The sequence below is a fragment of the Podarcis melisellensis genome, assembly GCF_964234715.1.
Source record: "Podarcis melisellensis genome assembly, chromosome: 8".
Lineage (NCBI taxonomy): Eukaryota > Metazoa > Chordata > Lepidosauria > Squamata > Lacertidae > Podarcis > Podarcis melisellensis.
Genome location: NC_138540.1, coordinates 35806262 through 35823064, shown reverse-complemented (window position 1 = coordinate 35823064; position 16803 = coordinate 35806262). Strand labels below are relative to the sequence as shown.

General features: G+C 41.3%; 1 protein-coding gene and 1 long non-coding RNA gene across 2 annotated transcripts in view; both read right to left on the bottom strand.

The window, feature by feature from the left end:
* Positions 1–16803, bottom strand: part of LOC309377186 — a 976085-nt gene that overhangs the window by 787693 nt on the left and 171589 nt on the right. The window lies entirely within an intron of this gene.
* The window catches only part of TOX3 (TOX high mobility group box family member 3), a 107743-nt gene that overhangs the window by 3091 nt on the left and 87849 nt on the right, over positions 1–16803 (bottom strand). Inside the window, exons 4-6 of the mRNA XM_081924055.1 lie at positions 4348–4617; positions 2157–2384; positions 817–897 (exon numbers count right to left, since the gene is read on the bottom strand). Coding sequence (XP_081780181.1) covers positions 817–897; positions 2157–2384; positions 4348–4617 — 579 coding nt within the window. The remainder of the gene's footprint in view (positions 1–816; positions 898–2156; positions 2385–4347; positions 4618–16803) is intronic.

Here is a 16803-nt window from a genome sequence, read left to right as displayed (position 1 = left end):
AGCTGATCAAGGATATGAAACCCACAAGCGAAGCCCAAGACAACCTACTACACCTCACAGACTCGCTCTGCATTGGGTTCTGATTTCTGCAGATACCAAATCGCTTCTGCAAAAGAATAAATTGCCAACAGTCTCATACTGCTGTTTATTATAAGAGCTTTCACGAGAGCTTTATTCAATAAATAATGCAGCATATACAGTAACTTGATATTACACCGCCTTGTAACATGCTCTATGGTTCTGCAGTGCTTTACTCAAAGACCATTTCTCCTCTTTTTCCAAATGGATGGTGCCCAGTTATATTTATAGTACTGAAATTTTGCTGTTTTCTGGTATGTTGTTATATTTGTTATTATGTTGTTGTTGTTGTTTTGTTATGAAGCTGTGATTTGCAATGATTGATTTTGAGACCTATTCCTGTCTTCTTTGATGTAAGTCACTTTGGACACGATTCTTTTGCGGAAAAGTGGCATACAAATAAAATTATGAATGAATGAATCTGCAAGATGTCCTGGTTGCACAGAGAGCAAAGCAACCTGATTTTTGTAAGTGGAATAATGCAACTGTAGAGTTGGAAGGGCCTAAAGAGTCTACTAATCCAAACCTCTACAACACAGGAATAAAAGATGGATATACCAGGGACTTAGTCTCAGTCCATCTGCATGCAAAGCAAAAGCCTCTAGATTACTGTCCTTCCCCAAAGATAAGGCTGGTTAAAAAAACAAACTCTCTGCTTATTTATTTATAAGGTGAAAAGAATCCACACTGAAGGCATTGCACTACTGGATGCGTAACTGAAGTCAGACTCGCGCTCACCTTGGAAACCAAACTTGCTCTGTAGGCAGCAAGTGCCTTAAGGTATTCTTTCTTGGCAGCTTCTGTTTTCCTTTTATATACCTGTTAAAAGACATTGCAATTAACACCACCTTCAGTGTTTAAATTTCACACCATAAAGTAGCTCTTGCCCGAAGAGGGATGGTTATGGTCTTGTAAAACGAAGAAAGTCAAAAGGGACAATGCCAACTCTGCAACATAAAGGTTCACAAAAGTGTGTGACTCTCATCCCTCTTCTCCTTTAAAACAACGAGCCAAAACTGCTACTGTGTACATTTTCAGCATTAAAATGGGAAGGAGTTGGAGCTGAGATGATTTTAAAAAAATCTCCTGAATTCATCCTCCTCCCTCCAATGGTTACCTCTTCCATTTCTGTTTGCATTCACATCACCCATCGGTTACTTCTTTGACTCCATTTATTATATCACTTCCTGGAAGCAGTTTCATAGCCAATTAGAAATGACTGTGATGATGTCACAGAGCATAAATTAAGCCAACACAGAGTAAGGAAACAGGCCTTGCGCTGAATGGGTTTTGTTTTCTCCCAGTGATGTCATCACAATTACAAAATTTACTTGCTATATAAAAGCAGTAGCCTCTTAAGGGAGAACATTTCACAAGCAAGTTCGCATCATTTTCATTGATGTTCTGAACTTGCTTGTGACATGTTCTCTCTTGAGTTCCATTCAGCCCTCACTGAGATTTTAAGAACATGGACGTATGAAGTTGCCTTAAACCAGACCATTGGTCCATCTAAGTTCAGTACTGTCTTCACTGACTTGCAGCAGGTCTCCAGGGTTTTAGACAGAAGTCCTAACTGGAGACAGCCAGGATTTAACCTGGGACCATCCATATGCAAGGTTAGTGCTCTGCCTCTGAGCCTTGTCATTAAAGGGGTAAACCCATTACTAAACGCTCTTTCATGCTTTAGGGAACAGTGAATGCCTCTTAAGACGGTCCTTGCATTTTTAGTAAGTACTTACATTCAAAGCAATATTTTGCAGTGCAATGCTCCACCGTCCAATAAATCAGGAACTGTTTAGCCGGTCAAAAGTGTTTTTCATTGATTAATTGATCAATCAAGTCAATTAAAATATTGCAACCTTACTACTACCACTGCAATCAGAGAATGACAAGGGGCTGATATGAAGCCAGATCCTTAGCTGGGTTGATAGGAAGCATAACTGTGCTCCGACTCATGCTGCTGCATTTCTAATTAATGAAGTCAAAAGGATCAGCCCACTAGTGTTTAATTAGGACTTTGGCATCTTTCAGTGCATCGCCCCTTTCTCCCCCAAAACTCCAAAGGGTCCCTTGGTTACCTGCTTCTGCTCTTCTCCTAGGCTATCCCACATAGACGCTACAATTTTTGAAACCTCTCCAAAGGTAGCATTGGGGTTCTGCCCTTTAATTGCTGCTTGTGTATCCCTGAAGAACAGGGCATATGCTGACACTGGCTTCTGTGGCTCATTGGGGTCTTTCTTTTTCTTCTTCTTTGGAGTCTTGGGCTTCTTGCCAGAATCTGGGGCAGCTCTCTTTTCTCCTGCAGCCTTGATAAAGAGCAACAAAACCAAAATCAGTGTCCAGCATGGGATATTAATTCTAAAAATCACCTATGCATACACAAAGCTATTTATGCTCTACTTGCAAAGACGTATGCCAAAACACCACAATATAGGGGAAATAAAAAGAAGACCTTTGTAGCAGGCATTAAAAAACAATTCAAAATCATAAGACATAGAATATATTTCTGATCATGAGGGCGAGAAACTTACATTTCTAGTTTATTTTTAAAGTATCCATCAGAGGCATCACATTCACCATATCAGGTGCACAAAAGAGCTCATGCACAACTGGAAATGGAGAAACAGTCTTGTCTATGGGCAGCATTATACAAAGTATTTGAGGCCATTATCTAAAGCTTGTTTCTGACAAACGTGACACAGTGCAACACCAGCTCCCACTTAAACCATATACCAAGCTTGTAGCCCTCCAGCCACTCACTTAGAATGCTCTCAGAAAAGAAGCATAGGTCACTGATTTCCATTTTTAACAGAGGTGTTTGTTTGTTTGTTGAAGCCTATCAAATGAGCTTCACATTTGTTCATAGCCCACCTACTGGCCCTGCCAAATGAGCCTATTTCCTCCACTAGCTCCTTCACCCTGTGTTGTCCCAGAAGCAAAAGTAGCCAGCGTTAGAGGTTTGCATAGTTCCATATGGAAGCCAACGGCCTATCAGATGAGTTACAGAAATAAGATACTCAGTATGAAAGGAGGAGGAAACCACTCGTCATTCTTCTTTCAGCCTTTTTGTTAAGGCTGCTTACTATGGCTTTTGTTCCTTTTTCCGGGTCACAGAACAATTAATAGAGTCATTATTCAATCACGACTGAGCTCCAATGAGTCCCTCTGCAGCTGCCCTGCATAGCCTGTAGGCAGAGTTCTGGTGGAAATGGCGTTTGATGGATCCATGCGATTAATTTCAGGCCTTCCACATGCTTAACTCCCATGGTCTTCATCAAAAATTCTGCATACATAACCTGCACAACCAATCTCTTTATTTAGCTTTCTATAACCTGCTCTCTATCCCTCAGGCTCAAGGCTAATAACTGCAAAGTAACAAAACAAATAAATGCAAAACTGTGCTATGCTAGACATAGATATTCCAGCCATCGGGCATCTGGTCTTTGTTTATATCCCAAAATAGGCTGTCATTGTTCAGAGATATTTCTCAGTTGGCTGTCTATCCTTTGCAAACCTATTTAATCTGATATGAAAAGGAATTTGAGAGCACACTCAAAGCTTTCCCAAAGAGGTGAAGGTATTTTTTATTGATTTTTTTATTGAAGAATGCTTAGGTTTTTGGTTTTATAAAATGAAAATTAATTTGCAAGCAGGTATGTCAGTCAGAATTGCTGCATCTAGAAAATGAGGAAGTTGCTATAAAGAACCCTATACCAGCAACTTTTTCTTTCATTTATTTCTCGCTTCTTTCTTCAAGGGGCTCCAGGTGCCATATACATGGCTTTCTCCCCTCCTCATTTAATCTGCACAAGAACCCTGTGAGGCTGGGTGATGTCCCACACTCAAACCATTACACCACATTAACACACACCGAAAGCCACAGAATAGCAGCATGACATCATTATGATAAGCAACTAAATAAAGCTACTGGGTGATACTCAACTAAGTTTTATTCAGAGCAGACTCACTGAAATATTGTATTTAATTACGGGGTATCAGAGTTTTTAGGGGGTTAACCAGGCTGGGATAGCTGGGATAGCAGGCTTGTTGGTTTTTTAATGTCTGATGTAGATTTTTTCAATTTCGTTGTTCTGTATGGGACAATGACAATAAAGATTATCATATGGTATGAAAGGATTCTACTCTGAATAAAACTTAGCTGAATTCCACTCACTCCTTTTTGCCCTTACTGAACTCCTCTTAAAAACAAAAACAAAAGTTTGGTGGTGGGAGAGAGAGCATCTTTTTACAACACATGATAGAACTTACCCTGTTTGAGTCCTCCGCGTCTTCCTCATTTATAGAACTGGATGGAGAAGGGGTTGCCGATTTGCTCGCAGGAGGGGATGGGGAAGTGTGTGGCACATTGGTCCCGCCCAAGTTCAGCCCCAGTTGAGCACTGAGCTGGGATTGGTTAATAGTGGTCAGCTGGTTAGGTGACATAATTCCTGAACGAGCAGCGTCTGTCATATGGACAATGGATCTCATAATCAAAGAGTGGTCCTGGCGATACTGAGGCACATCTGCATGACTATGATCCTAGAAAGAAAGAAAAAGGTGGGGAAATATGATATTAAGCTGCTAGAATTATCAAGTCAATTCCTGTGCCCTACTCCAACTCAACTTATAACTCAGCCTAAGGATGTGCAACGTAATCACTAGGTGTTGTTTTCCGGTTTACTGCTTCACCCACTTCCCTCTCCATCACCTACTGTTTCTCATATCTCCAATTCTAGATTGCATGCCCCTTAGGAAAGGGATCTGTGCTACCGCACTCTGTAAAACACCATTCATACTCATGGTGCTATATAAATTCAAAATAATAATCAGGATTGGCAGCAAGCGTTGGCATACTAAGGCATCTGCCAGGAGCCCACAGCCCAGCAGAGGGCCCAACAGCATGAGCCCCCTGGAGCTGCTCCTGCTCTTCACAACCACCTCCCAAATTTATGTATTTATAAAATTTCTGTCCCATCCTTCCTCCCCAATGAGCCCAGAGTAGCAAATTATAAGTGGGGAAATAATGAAAACCTCTTAAAAACAATTCCAATAAAGATGCAGACCAGGGAAGATCAGAACGCAAAAGCCTTGCTGAAGAGGAAGGTATTTAATAGGTGCCATAAAGAGGAGGGAATTCCAAAAGGAAGGTGCCACAACGACAAAGAGCTGATTCCTACATTATGCAGACAGATTTCCTGATAAGATGGTATTTTCAGGAGGCCCTCACCTGCAGAGCGCAATGATCAATTGGGTATATAAGAGTTGAGGCAATCTTTCAGATATAATGTCTAATAATAATAATAATAATAATAATAATAATAATAATTTATTTGTATCCCGCCCATCTGGTTGGGTTTCCGCAGCCACTCTGGGCGGCTTCCAACAAAGATTAAAAATACATTAAAATGCCACACATTAAAAACTTCCCTAAACAGAGCTGCCTTTAGATGTCTTCTAAATGTCAGGTAGTTGTTTATCTCTTTGACATCTGATGGGAGGGCGTTCCACCAGGCAGGTGCCACTACCGAGAAGGCCCTTTGCCTGATTCCCTGTAGCTTTGCTTCTTGCAATGAGGAAACTACCAGAAGACCCTAGGTGCTAGACCTCAGTGTCTGGGCAGAACCAATGTAGGTCTTTCAGGACCAGTGTTATATGGTCTCGGTGGCCGCTCCCAGTCCTAGCTGCCGCAATCTGGATTAGTTGTAGTTTCTGGGTCACCTTCAAAGGTAGCCCCGCGTAGAGCGCATTTCAGTAGTCCAAGTGGGAGATAACTAGAGCATGCACCACTCTGGTGAGACAGTCTGTGGGCAGGTAGGGTTTCAGCCTACAAAGCTGTATATGGAGACTTTTTCAGGTGGTTCACAATTTAGCGGAATCACCTGTAACATCGGGGCCCAGTACGGGCCACATATTCTCCTGCAATGATTTTGCAAAGTTTTTTGCAGATAAAATCGCTCAGATTCGGGAAGAAGTAGACTCCACCGTGGGAGCAGGGCCGGGGCGGGAGAGTTCTGTCTAGTCAAGTTGAGTGGGATCAATTCCAATCTGTTACCTCTGAGGATGTGGACAGGCTGCTTGGACGAGTGAAACCAACCACCTGTCTCCTGGATCCTTGCCCATCCTGGCTTATAAAAGCTAGCCGGGAAGGACTGGGCGATGGGCTTCGTGGGGTGGTGAATGCTTCCCTCCGTGAGGGAGCCTTCCCAGACCCACTGAAAGAGGCGGTTATCAAACCGGTTCTTAAAAAACCATCTTTAGATGCGGCCACAATGGCCAACTATCGCCCAGTCTCAAATCTTCCATTCTTGGGCAAGGTGATAGAGCAAGCGGTTGCCGAACAACTCCAGGCACGCCTGGAAGAAGCGGACCATTTGGATCCCTTCCAGTCGGGATTCAGGCCTCATCATGGGACTGAAACTGCCTTGGTCGCACTGGTTGATGATCTCCGGCGGGCTAGGGACAAAGGTGAGAGCTGTTTCCTAGTTCTGCTGGATCTCTCAGCGGTGTTTGATACCATCGACCATAACATCCTTCTGGACCGTCTTGAGGGGCTGGGAGCTGGGGGCACTGTCCTACAGTGGTTCCGCTCCTTCCTCCTGGGGCGTGTTCAGAAAGTGGGGGGGGATGAGTGTTCAGACCCCTGGGCTCTCACTTGTGGGGTGCCTCAGGGTTCTGTCCTCTCCCCCATGCTTTTCAATACTTACATGCAGTGAGAGATCATCAGGAGGTTTGGGCTGGGTGTTCATCAGTACAGTGGTGCCCCGCAAGACGAACGCCTCGCAAGACGAAAAACCTGCTAGACGAAAGGGTTTTCCGTTTTGGAGGCGCTTCGTAAAAGGAATCTCCCTATGGGGTTGCTTTGCAAGACGAAAAAAATCTTGCATCCCCCTGCAGTTTTTTTCCGCTTTTTTCACCCTTTTCTTAAGCCGCTAAGCCGCTTATCAGCTGTTCCGCTGATAAGCCGCTTAACAGCTGATCGCTGGAAGCCGCTTGACAGCTGTAGCGCTAATCCGCTAAGCTGTCAATGGGCTTGCTTCGCAAGACGAAAAAAACCGCTAGACGAAGAGAATCGCGGAACGGATTCTTTTCGTCTAGCGAGGCACCACTGTATGCGGATGATACCCAGCTCTACCTCTCTTTTAAATCAGAACCAGTGAGGGCAGTGAAGGTCCTGTGTGAGTGTCTGGAGGCGGTTGGAGGATGGATGGCGGCTAACAGATTGAGGTTGAATCCTGACAAGACAGAAGTACTGTTTCTGGGGGACAGGAGGCGGGCAGGTGTGGAGGATTCCCTGGTCCTGAATGGGGTAACTGTGCCCCTGAAGGACCAGGTGCGCAGCCTGGGAGTCATTTTGGACTCACAGCTGTCCATGGAGGCACAGGTCAAATCTGTGTCCAGGACAGCTGTTTACCAGCTCCATCTGGTACGTAGGCTGAGACCCTATCTGCCTGCGGACTGTCTCGCCAGAGTGGTGCATGCTCTGGTTATCCCGCTTGGACTACTGCAATGCACTCTACGTGGGGCTACCTTTGAAGGTGACTCGGAAACTACAACTAATCCAGAATGCGGCAGCTAGACTGGTGACTGGGAGCGGCCGCCGAGACCATATAACACCGGTCTTGACAGACCTACATTGGCTCCCAGTATGTTTCCGAGCACAATTCAAAGTGTTGGTGCTGACCTTTAAAGCCCTAAACGGCCTCGGTCCAGTATACCTGAAGGAGCGTCTCCACCCCCATCATTCTGCCCGGACGCTGAGGTCCAGCGCCGAGGGCCTTCTGGTGGTTCCCTCATTGCGAGAAGCAAAGCTACAGGGAACCAGGCAGAGGGCCTTCTCGGTAGTGGCGCCCACCCTGTGGAACGCCCATCCAGCAGATGTCAAAGCGATAAACAACTACCTGACATTCAGAAGACATCTTAAGGCAGCCCTGTTCAGGGAAGTTTTTAACGTGTAATATTTTACTGTATTTTTGGTTTTTATGGAAGCCGCCCAGAGTGGCTGGGGAGGCCCAGCCAGATGGGTGGGGTATAAATAAATTATTATTATTATTATTATTATTATTATTATTATTATGACTTTGTACATCAAAACTAGCCCCTTGAACTTCCTGTGTCCCAATGTTATAATGCAATAATTCTGATACATGATTACTGTAATCCTTGCTTGCCTTGAGCTCTATTTATATTCCCAGAATGTTTTGCTTCTGGTTTGCCAGTGTTAAATTCACAAACTAACTAAATAAACAAATAAAGCTTGTAATACAAATGTATCTGAACCAGACAGGAGTTGAAGTTACCTTCTGGGTAACTTTTCCTGTGAATTCGTACTGCTGCTTATAATAAAGGAACTCTCACCTAGGATTATTATTGTTGTTATTATTAATTTGTGTATATTGCCCTTCATCCGAAGACCCCAGGATGGTTCACAACAGAAAAATACAAAATGAGAATACAAAATACATAATGAAACAAAGGCAAGCCAATAACTCCCACAAACACATTTGAAAAAGCCACAGACTGTTAATCAGCTGAACACCTAGTTAAAGACAAATGTTTTTGCCTGGCACCTAAAGATGCATAATGAAGGAGCCAGGTGAGCCTCTCTGGGAAAGCATTCCACAAATAGGGAGCCACTGCAGAAAAGGCCCATTCTCATGCTGCCACCCTCCGATCATTATTGTAGGGTTTGGATTAGTTCATATGGGGAGAGGTGGTCGTTGAGGCATTGCAGTCCCCAGCTATTTAGGGTTCAATAGGTCAAAACCAGCACTCTGACTTTGGCTGAGAAACTAACTGGAAGTCAGTGCAGTTGGGCTAGGATTGGTGTTATATCCTCAAACCATCTTGCCCCAGTGCCTAAACTGGACCTAAACCCTGATTGAACTGGATCTAGAAAATCAGTTTCCTCCAAGAGCATCTGGATCTGGTCTGCAACCATATACTCAAGAACATTTCCCAAAAAGGGGAGACGGGCTGGTCTCAGGTTTTCTGAATCCGGGGAGGGTTTCTTGAGGAGTAGTTCAAGCAGGCAGGGACCACCCCTTCTCATGAGGAGGAATTAGTTTTTGCCAGCCAAGAGGAGTAAAGGTCCAGTCACTCTGACTGATCCAAGCACCTTGTCCACATCCTTGAGCCTTAAGAACTGAAATTCGTCCAACACAACAGGACCAGACAATGCTCTGGACATCCCTTGAGATTCATCTGCTGTAATAGCAGATTATATTGGCAGGGGTATCTGGAAGTCATTCAGAATCTTTTTAAGGATATCACTTTCCACAAATTAAATAACCCCACCCAAATCCCGCAATTCCACTGTCAATTCTGCAGACAGTGTCCTACTGCCTTAAGGAAGAGTTTTTTAATGTTAGAAAATAAAAAGACTTGAAGAGAATAATTATTTGCTGGGGGGGGAGTAGGGTGTCAAGGCATACAGAGAGCTATTTCCTGGTGGTTTCTCACCTATAAAAGCTGCTCTTTTCTCTGCCACAAAAAGAGGTTTCCCTTAGTCCTTATTCAAATAAATCATAATATAAAGACATGGTTTAACAAATGCTTTACTCTAAATCTTGTCATTTTGGTTCAGTTTGAGGCTTTTATTGAAGCTAAGTTCTGCTGACTTAAACAGGCCCAGAAACCAATTTCATAGGCAAGTCTATGAATTCTTAACCATTTCATCTAAGATGAAATGCATGGTACTGCTTTTGCCTCCTGTTCATACTTCCCTTCTCTACTTTTTTCTTGCAGGGGGAAGCTTAAGAACGTCCTGAATTCATTACATTAGAGGTGGGGGACTTGTGGCCCTCCAGATGTTCTTAGACTCTAAATCCCATCATCCTTAACCACTGGCTCTGCTGGCTGAGACTAATGGGGCTTGGAATCCAAGAAAAACTGGAGGGTTGTAGGTTCCCCATCACTGCATTACACCAAAGTTCAGTAGGTGCTTGTACATCTGCAGCAATGCATTTGCCCATGGCAACATGCAAACAAAACCCCAGTAGCCTAATACATAATTACAAGAGAGAAAAGTTACAGAGGGCTGCAAAAAGGAGATTTTTACAGAGGTGGAAATATGAGGACACATAATACAGTATAGTAAATCTGTATTTTGATGTAATATTTGATATAAAAGCTGAACATAATTAACATAATTAGCATAATGCTAGCCCACCCACACATATACAGTTAAGGCTTTAACTTACACATTGTTATTCCAAAAATTAATGAACAAAGACTGTTTTTCAATAAATCTATTCATTTTCTTGAATGAGGTCTAGAAAAATAAATCAATTTAATTACAGTGCCATATCCCTTTTTTCTTTTTAGCTAATTTGCAGAGCACATCCTGACAGCAACAAATAAGTTAAGTGGTAGTTTTAGATCACAGTTTCTACATCTCTTTTCAGTTACTCAAAAGTCATTTTGTTTAGGTCAAGTGGGGTATTGCATTATGGCACTTCATTAATTTTACCTGAACCTAGCATGGGTTAAAGTTGTATTTAAGTATTTATTAAATTTGTTACATTTGCTCCCCAAAGCACTCAGAGTGATTTTACATATGAGTTCGCCACCCTAAGAAAAAAACCAAAAAGTCCTCTCAACAATCCTGTGAGGTAAAATTGGCATGAGGCCACACTGAGGGAGGAACTAGAAGTTTCCGTAAAGGTGCCTTCTCATCCTCTTGCAAACCAAGAGAGGAAAATGTATAGGATCACAGGACACAGCTTTATACCAAGCCAGACCAACTTGGGTCCCTTCTAACTCAGGAGCTGAATCTTCAAACATTCAGCAGATGTGCTACCACTGAACAACAGCTCTTCACCATGCACAATTCCATACACCTCTAACATGTCTCCTCACCTCACTCGCTTCATATCATCCAACTTTTTCTAATCAAAAAGTGGAATGTGCTGCCATGCAAGTTATGTGACCTGCACTGTGCTCTCGCTCCCTCCAAAGTGGGGGGTTTTGCGGGGCCTGTTTTTGGGCACTACATGAGATCATGGTCCCCCTAAAAGCATTTTAGTCAAAATAGCTGCCACAATCTCACGAGAAAAAAATTGAATGTCCCATTTTTTTTCCGGGGCACTTGGCAAGTAAGTCACTATCCTTTGCTAAACTAAAAAGCCCAAGTCTTTCCTCACACTCCCCTATTTTTTACCTATTCATGGGCTTGGGCTTGGATCTCATGCCTTAGGCAACTACACTGCACCAGTCTTTAGGTGGCAACATAGCAAGTTGTGATTTTACAGCAGATCTAGCCCTGCACATTTGGATACAAGCAACCTGATGTAAATATCTAACACGATGCCAAAAAAGTAATATAAAATATTTACAAAGCATGTATTTGTCTTGTTAAATGTGCCAAGATTTAGGCTCCTGAAAAAGCCTGAAGCCACTGGAAGATTGGTTGTTAACTGCCTACAACTTGCAGTTCTGGAAGTATGGGGGCTTCAGGGACCCTGTTGCCATAAGTAAATGGAGAATTATGATTCAGGGCTATCACAAAACAATTCTCCATGTTGACACTGAAAAGGCTCCTGAAGCCATTGACTGATTTTGAAACTGGAGAGGTGGAAAAGGACAGGGTGGCAGACTGCCCAGGATCCTGAATATATGAAACTGTCTTATAATGAATCATGATGATTAATTCATCTGTACAGTACTGTGTGTAGCAATGTCTTTCCCCAGTAGCAGATCTCCAGGATTTCAAGCAGATATTTTTTTCCCCAGGTGTACCACCTGATATCCTTTTAAGTAGAGATGTAAGCATGCAGAGTGTGTCTCTGCCACACAACCACAGGTACTGACACTGCACCCAGATTTTTTTTTAAAGATCAGTTCACTTTGTGCCAGAATCTAGTGCACAGTTTGATGCTAGCTAAAATTTATCTACAATTTTGCTTTAGAAACCCACTTTAAACTTTGTCTCCTTACAATCCTGCAAGCACTGATATACATGGAACCCTAAGAACATAAGAAAATCCTCAATGGCCCATCTAGTCTGGCATTCTGTTTTTACAGTGCCCAATCATATGCCCAAATGGGAAGTCTAAAGGCAGGATAATCCCCTATGTTTAGACTAAAAAACCATGGCTGAAGAAATTATTTGGGACCAGAATAACATGCAGTTTCTTTGAATCCTGACTTTTTGAACTTGTGTGGGCTGTCTTTAAACAAATCGTTTTGGGGGCCTGGATTAGCAGATTTCTGTGGTTTTTTTACTCTAAATAGCTGGCAAAATCAAATCAATCAATTTAAAAGTATTGCTTAACATGATAGGTAAATCACAGTATAGAATAATAAAACAAGAGAGACCTATATAATACAACAAACGTGGAAGAAACGAAACATTAAGAATTAAGCATAAATCAATAAAAAGCACCTTAATTAAAACTTGGTAATTGATCTTTCAAATGGAGTAAATCACCAATTTTAGCTCAGCCCATTATTTACTTAGATTTAAATTCCTTTCATACCATTTTCTAATTTTATTTTGGCCACGAAACATGCAGAAGTAAAACAGATACAAGAACCCCAGTTTCCCCAGTAGTATATTTTATATTTGCCTTCTAAAATTTGGTTTGTGCCTTGACTGCTTCCATTAAAAAAAGATGGCTACTCCGTATTGTCACATACTTGATAAAAAGCAAGAATTCTATGTTCTGGCAAAATCTAATAATAGAACACTGCTCTGTTCAATTGGACTATCACCAAAAGCAACAACAATCCCCAAATAAAAGGAAAAACCATTGCCATAAAGACACACACGAATCGAAAGCCCAGAAAGAAATGCCTCTCTGGGCACAATGTATGCATCTCAGTGTTCTGAGAACGTTTCAACTCTCATGTGGTTCTGCAGAAGGAAACCAGCAATTGCTTTCCCTTGACCCTTTCAAGTGCACCTCTGAGTGGGGCAAACCAATATTTGGCCCTGAATAAAATTGCCTACAAGGTTCTCACCTCTCCAAATGTCAGAATGATATTTTGGGAATGGGCTCACTGTGTTCGCAAATCTATGGGTCAATGCTTCCCCCCCCCCATTTTTTCATGTTCTACAATACTGAAGATTCGAATTACTGCATAATACACAGGTGACAGAAATGAGAGTAACCTCAAGGAACAGGAACCGTTGGAATGGCTTCCTGATTTCCCAGTGCTTATTCCACAGCTTTCATTTTTTGCTAACCTTTTACCCAGTTAAACTTCCACTTGCCATTCTGCAAAAAGAGCAGCATCCTGCTGCCAGTGACAACTAACTTAGAAGCACAGGGAGGTTCGCCTGGTGCCATTTTTGTGGTCTTTTTGGTACCATGTGAAGACTTTGTTATTCACTCGCCTTTTAATGCGGGGCATCTGATCTTTAAATCTGTTTTTAATGGGGGCGAGGGGTGTACAGAAAGTTCTGTTTTGCCACCTTTATATAAGTCTCCCATTTTTAAATAGGTTTGTGCTTCAGTTTTTATTTCAGTCGGGTTTATTTACTTATTGCAAACTGCTCAGAGAACTTTTACATTATGGGGCAGCACAGAAGTGCCATAAATCAAAGCAAATAAATAACAGGCTGCTTTTTTTCTTTTCTTTTTTTAAGAACCAGAGCAATTTAGCAAGGACAGTATGCACACTGTCCAGCAAATCCCTGCAGCAAGGCCAACTGAAAGCATCTTGGCAGATACGCTTCTTTTGGCTCCACTGGTGCAGTCAAGGGAGGTAAGTAGGAGTCTCATTATCCTATCAGTGTGATGGCATCCGGAGTTAACTCTGGTAGGACACCACCCTTGTCTTCAGTCTAGAGATATGCCAAATATCCATTTTGCTCTGATGGTTACCAAAGACTGCTGGTTACCAAATACATGGTATGCAAAAGAGAAATAAAATATGTAGGTGTTCCTACTATAGATATATGGTTTTATGATGTATTGTTGAATTCATCTGTCAAAAAAGGTGTCAGAGATGTACAGTAGTACCTCCAGTTATGTAACCCTCTGGTTATGTAAACCTCAGGATGCAGAAGTATTTTACCGGGTTTTGCCATGCGCGCATGCGCAGAAGTGGTCTACCACTGCACTCGCATGCGCAGAAGCGGTCCTCAGGTTGTGGAAACCTCAGGATCCGACCAGACCTCTGGAACGGATCCCATCCGCAACCAGAGGTACCACTGTATATTCCTTTTGTGGCATGTTATATGTCCAATAAAAGTATTCCTGGACAACCAGCTTGATAGGGATAAGTTCCACAAAAGTATGTGGCTCACTGTTCTCAGAAGAACTGTGCACATGCCATTTTCTGAAGCTTTTTCTCAGATCATTCTAATCCTGTGACTAAAAACCACATCTCATTTTTGTTTGTTGGCTGTGGGTAAGGGTGGGAAAGAAAAGTGCCATGGTTGACAGTGGCACCAGGTGAGAATTGACTATTTTTTATGAGAACAAAAATAATCACCAATAGATTTTATATGTGCAATATTTAAAAAGCTCTTGTTATAAAACAATGATACTGACTTTTTTTTTAAAAAAAAGGATTATTTATGTTATTACATTTTTATTATAACTTTCCCTGAAGTACCTCAGGGCGATGTGCATAGTTTCCACCCATTTCCTTCTCATAACCATTCTCCATAATCTATTGAACTTCATAGCTAAGTGAGGATTTTAATTAGAATCTCTCTGTTCACCTGTGATTCCCAGCAACTGGTATTCAGAGATGTACTACCTCCAACAAAGGAAGTTGAACTCAGCCTTCATGGCCAGTAGATGTTGATAGCCTTCTCCTCCATGGATTTGTCTAATCCTCTTTTAAAGGCACCTAGGTTGGAGGCCATCACCACTGGCTCCTTTGGAAGTGATTTCCATAGTTTTAAGTCTGTGCCATGTGAGAAAGTACTCTTATTTTATCTGCCCTAAACCTTCCATCATACAGCTTCATTGTATGTTTATGAGAAAGGGAGAACTTATCTCTACTCACTTTCTCCATGCCATGCATTCATTTTTAAACATCTATCATGTCACTTCTTTCTCTAAACAACAAAACTAAACTGATTGGTGTCTGATGATAAAATGCCACACTGAGTTGTTAAGTGCCTCCTCAGGTGAGAAACCACCATCCTTATAAATGAACAAATGATTGAATTCAGTAATTAGTTGGGTTTCCCCCTCTTAATGATGACAATAAACATGTTCTTAACAACAAGAAAGGCTTCTTTTAATAAAGAGTTCCAGGCACTAAACACATTAATGAACCATGAAATAACTGTTTTATTTGTAATATAGTAAACAATACTGCTGTAACTCTGTTGTAATCACAGTCCCTCTCTTTTCCCCTATTCATATCAAGATCGTAATATGGATATTAAAAATAAATTGTGGGAGTTTCCTTGTAAATAAAATTAGAATGAATAAAATGCACATTTTATGAAGGAAAATAACCTGAAACCATGCCTATCTGACAGATTTGACATAACATATTGGTAATTTTAAATTCCTTGCTTTACTGAAAGGCTAAATCAAGAATCTGGATTATAAATGTCTATATTTAAATTGCCTTTTAAATAAAATTAAAAATCTTTCCTTCATATGATTATATCTATGTGAAATACTAAAGGTTGTTTACAGCAGTGTAATCCTATGCATTCCTACTCAGCAGTAACTCCTACTGTATTTAATGGGACTTACTCCAAGGTAAGTGTGTACAGTGATATGGGGTGTAATAGTAAATATTCCAATATGTTATTTCATCATGTAACAGATTACATTTCATAAGTTCATTAGTAACAATGAATGGATGCCAATTGCAAATATAATATTTGACAAGTTTTGCAGTTTCAAAGTTTTAGGTTGTTGGCTGAATACAAATTAAAAAAGCATACAAAATTAAATGGGTCTCTAGAACATCAAAAATTTCCCAGTGCAAACTGAAAATTTCCCAGTGCAAACTGCCATTTGCTAATTAGCCTAATTTGCATGAGAACGTTTTTCAGAAAATGTTCCAAATGTTATTATTCTTTTCTGAAAAACCTACATCATTGCATGTATATAAGATTTCAGTTGCTGAAATCCTATCCACATTTGCATGGGAATAAGCCTTGTTGAACTCAGTGGGACTGATGACTAGGCATGGACTGCATTGTGAGTGACTGATGCTAGCAATCCTTTAATCTTATATACTATTTATATTAGCAATTTTTGTCCCTTAGCATTGTGATAAATATATCAACTAGGATCCACAAAATCAAAAAACAATGAGATCCAGGGAGCATCAGATTTGTTTTCTTCAGTTGCTCAATGCACATGGTGAAGAACAGAATAAACCCATTGGAATGAATGGTCTTTTAATCATGCACATTAATTTCAGTGGAAATGCATTAGATGCAACCCATCATTAAGAATTTTATTTAAGAATCTTTATGCATTCAGCACTGATTCTAGGGAGGTTTACATGATAAAACAATAAAAATTAGTAAACTGTACCATTAAAGAAGGAGGCTGCAGAGTTCCCAAATTTGTTTAAGATACCTGCAGGGTCTGGGAGAATTTAGAACAAGAACAAAACATTTACTGGGAACTTTCACTGAAGGGCAGACAACAACTACTACAACAACAGAGAGCAATGTAGGCACTAGGTAAGCTTTTGTGGGGATAGAAAGCCAACATTGTGCCACAGGTGAAAAAGTCCTCTACTGGGTCACCATCCATCTCACCTCTGATCAAGGAGAACATCAATAGATGACAG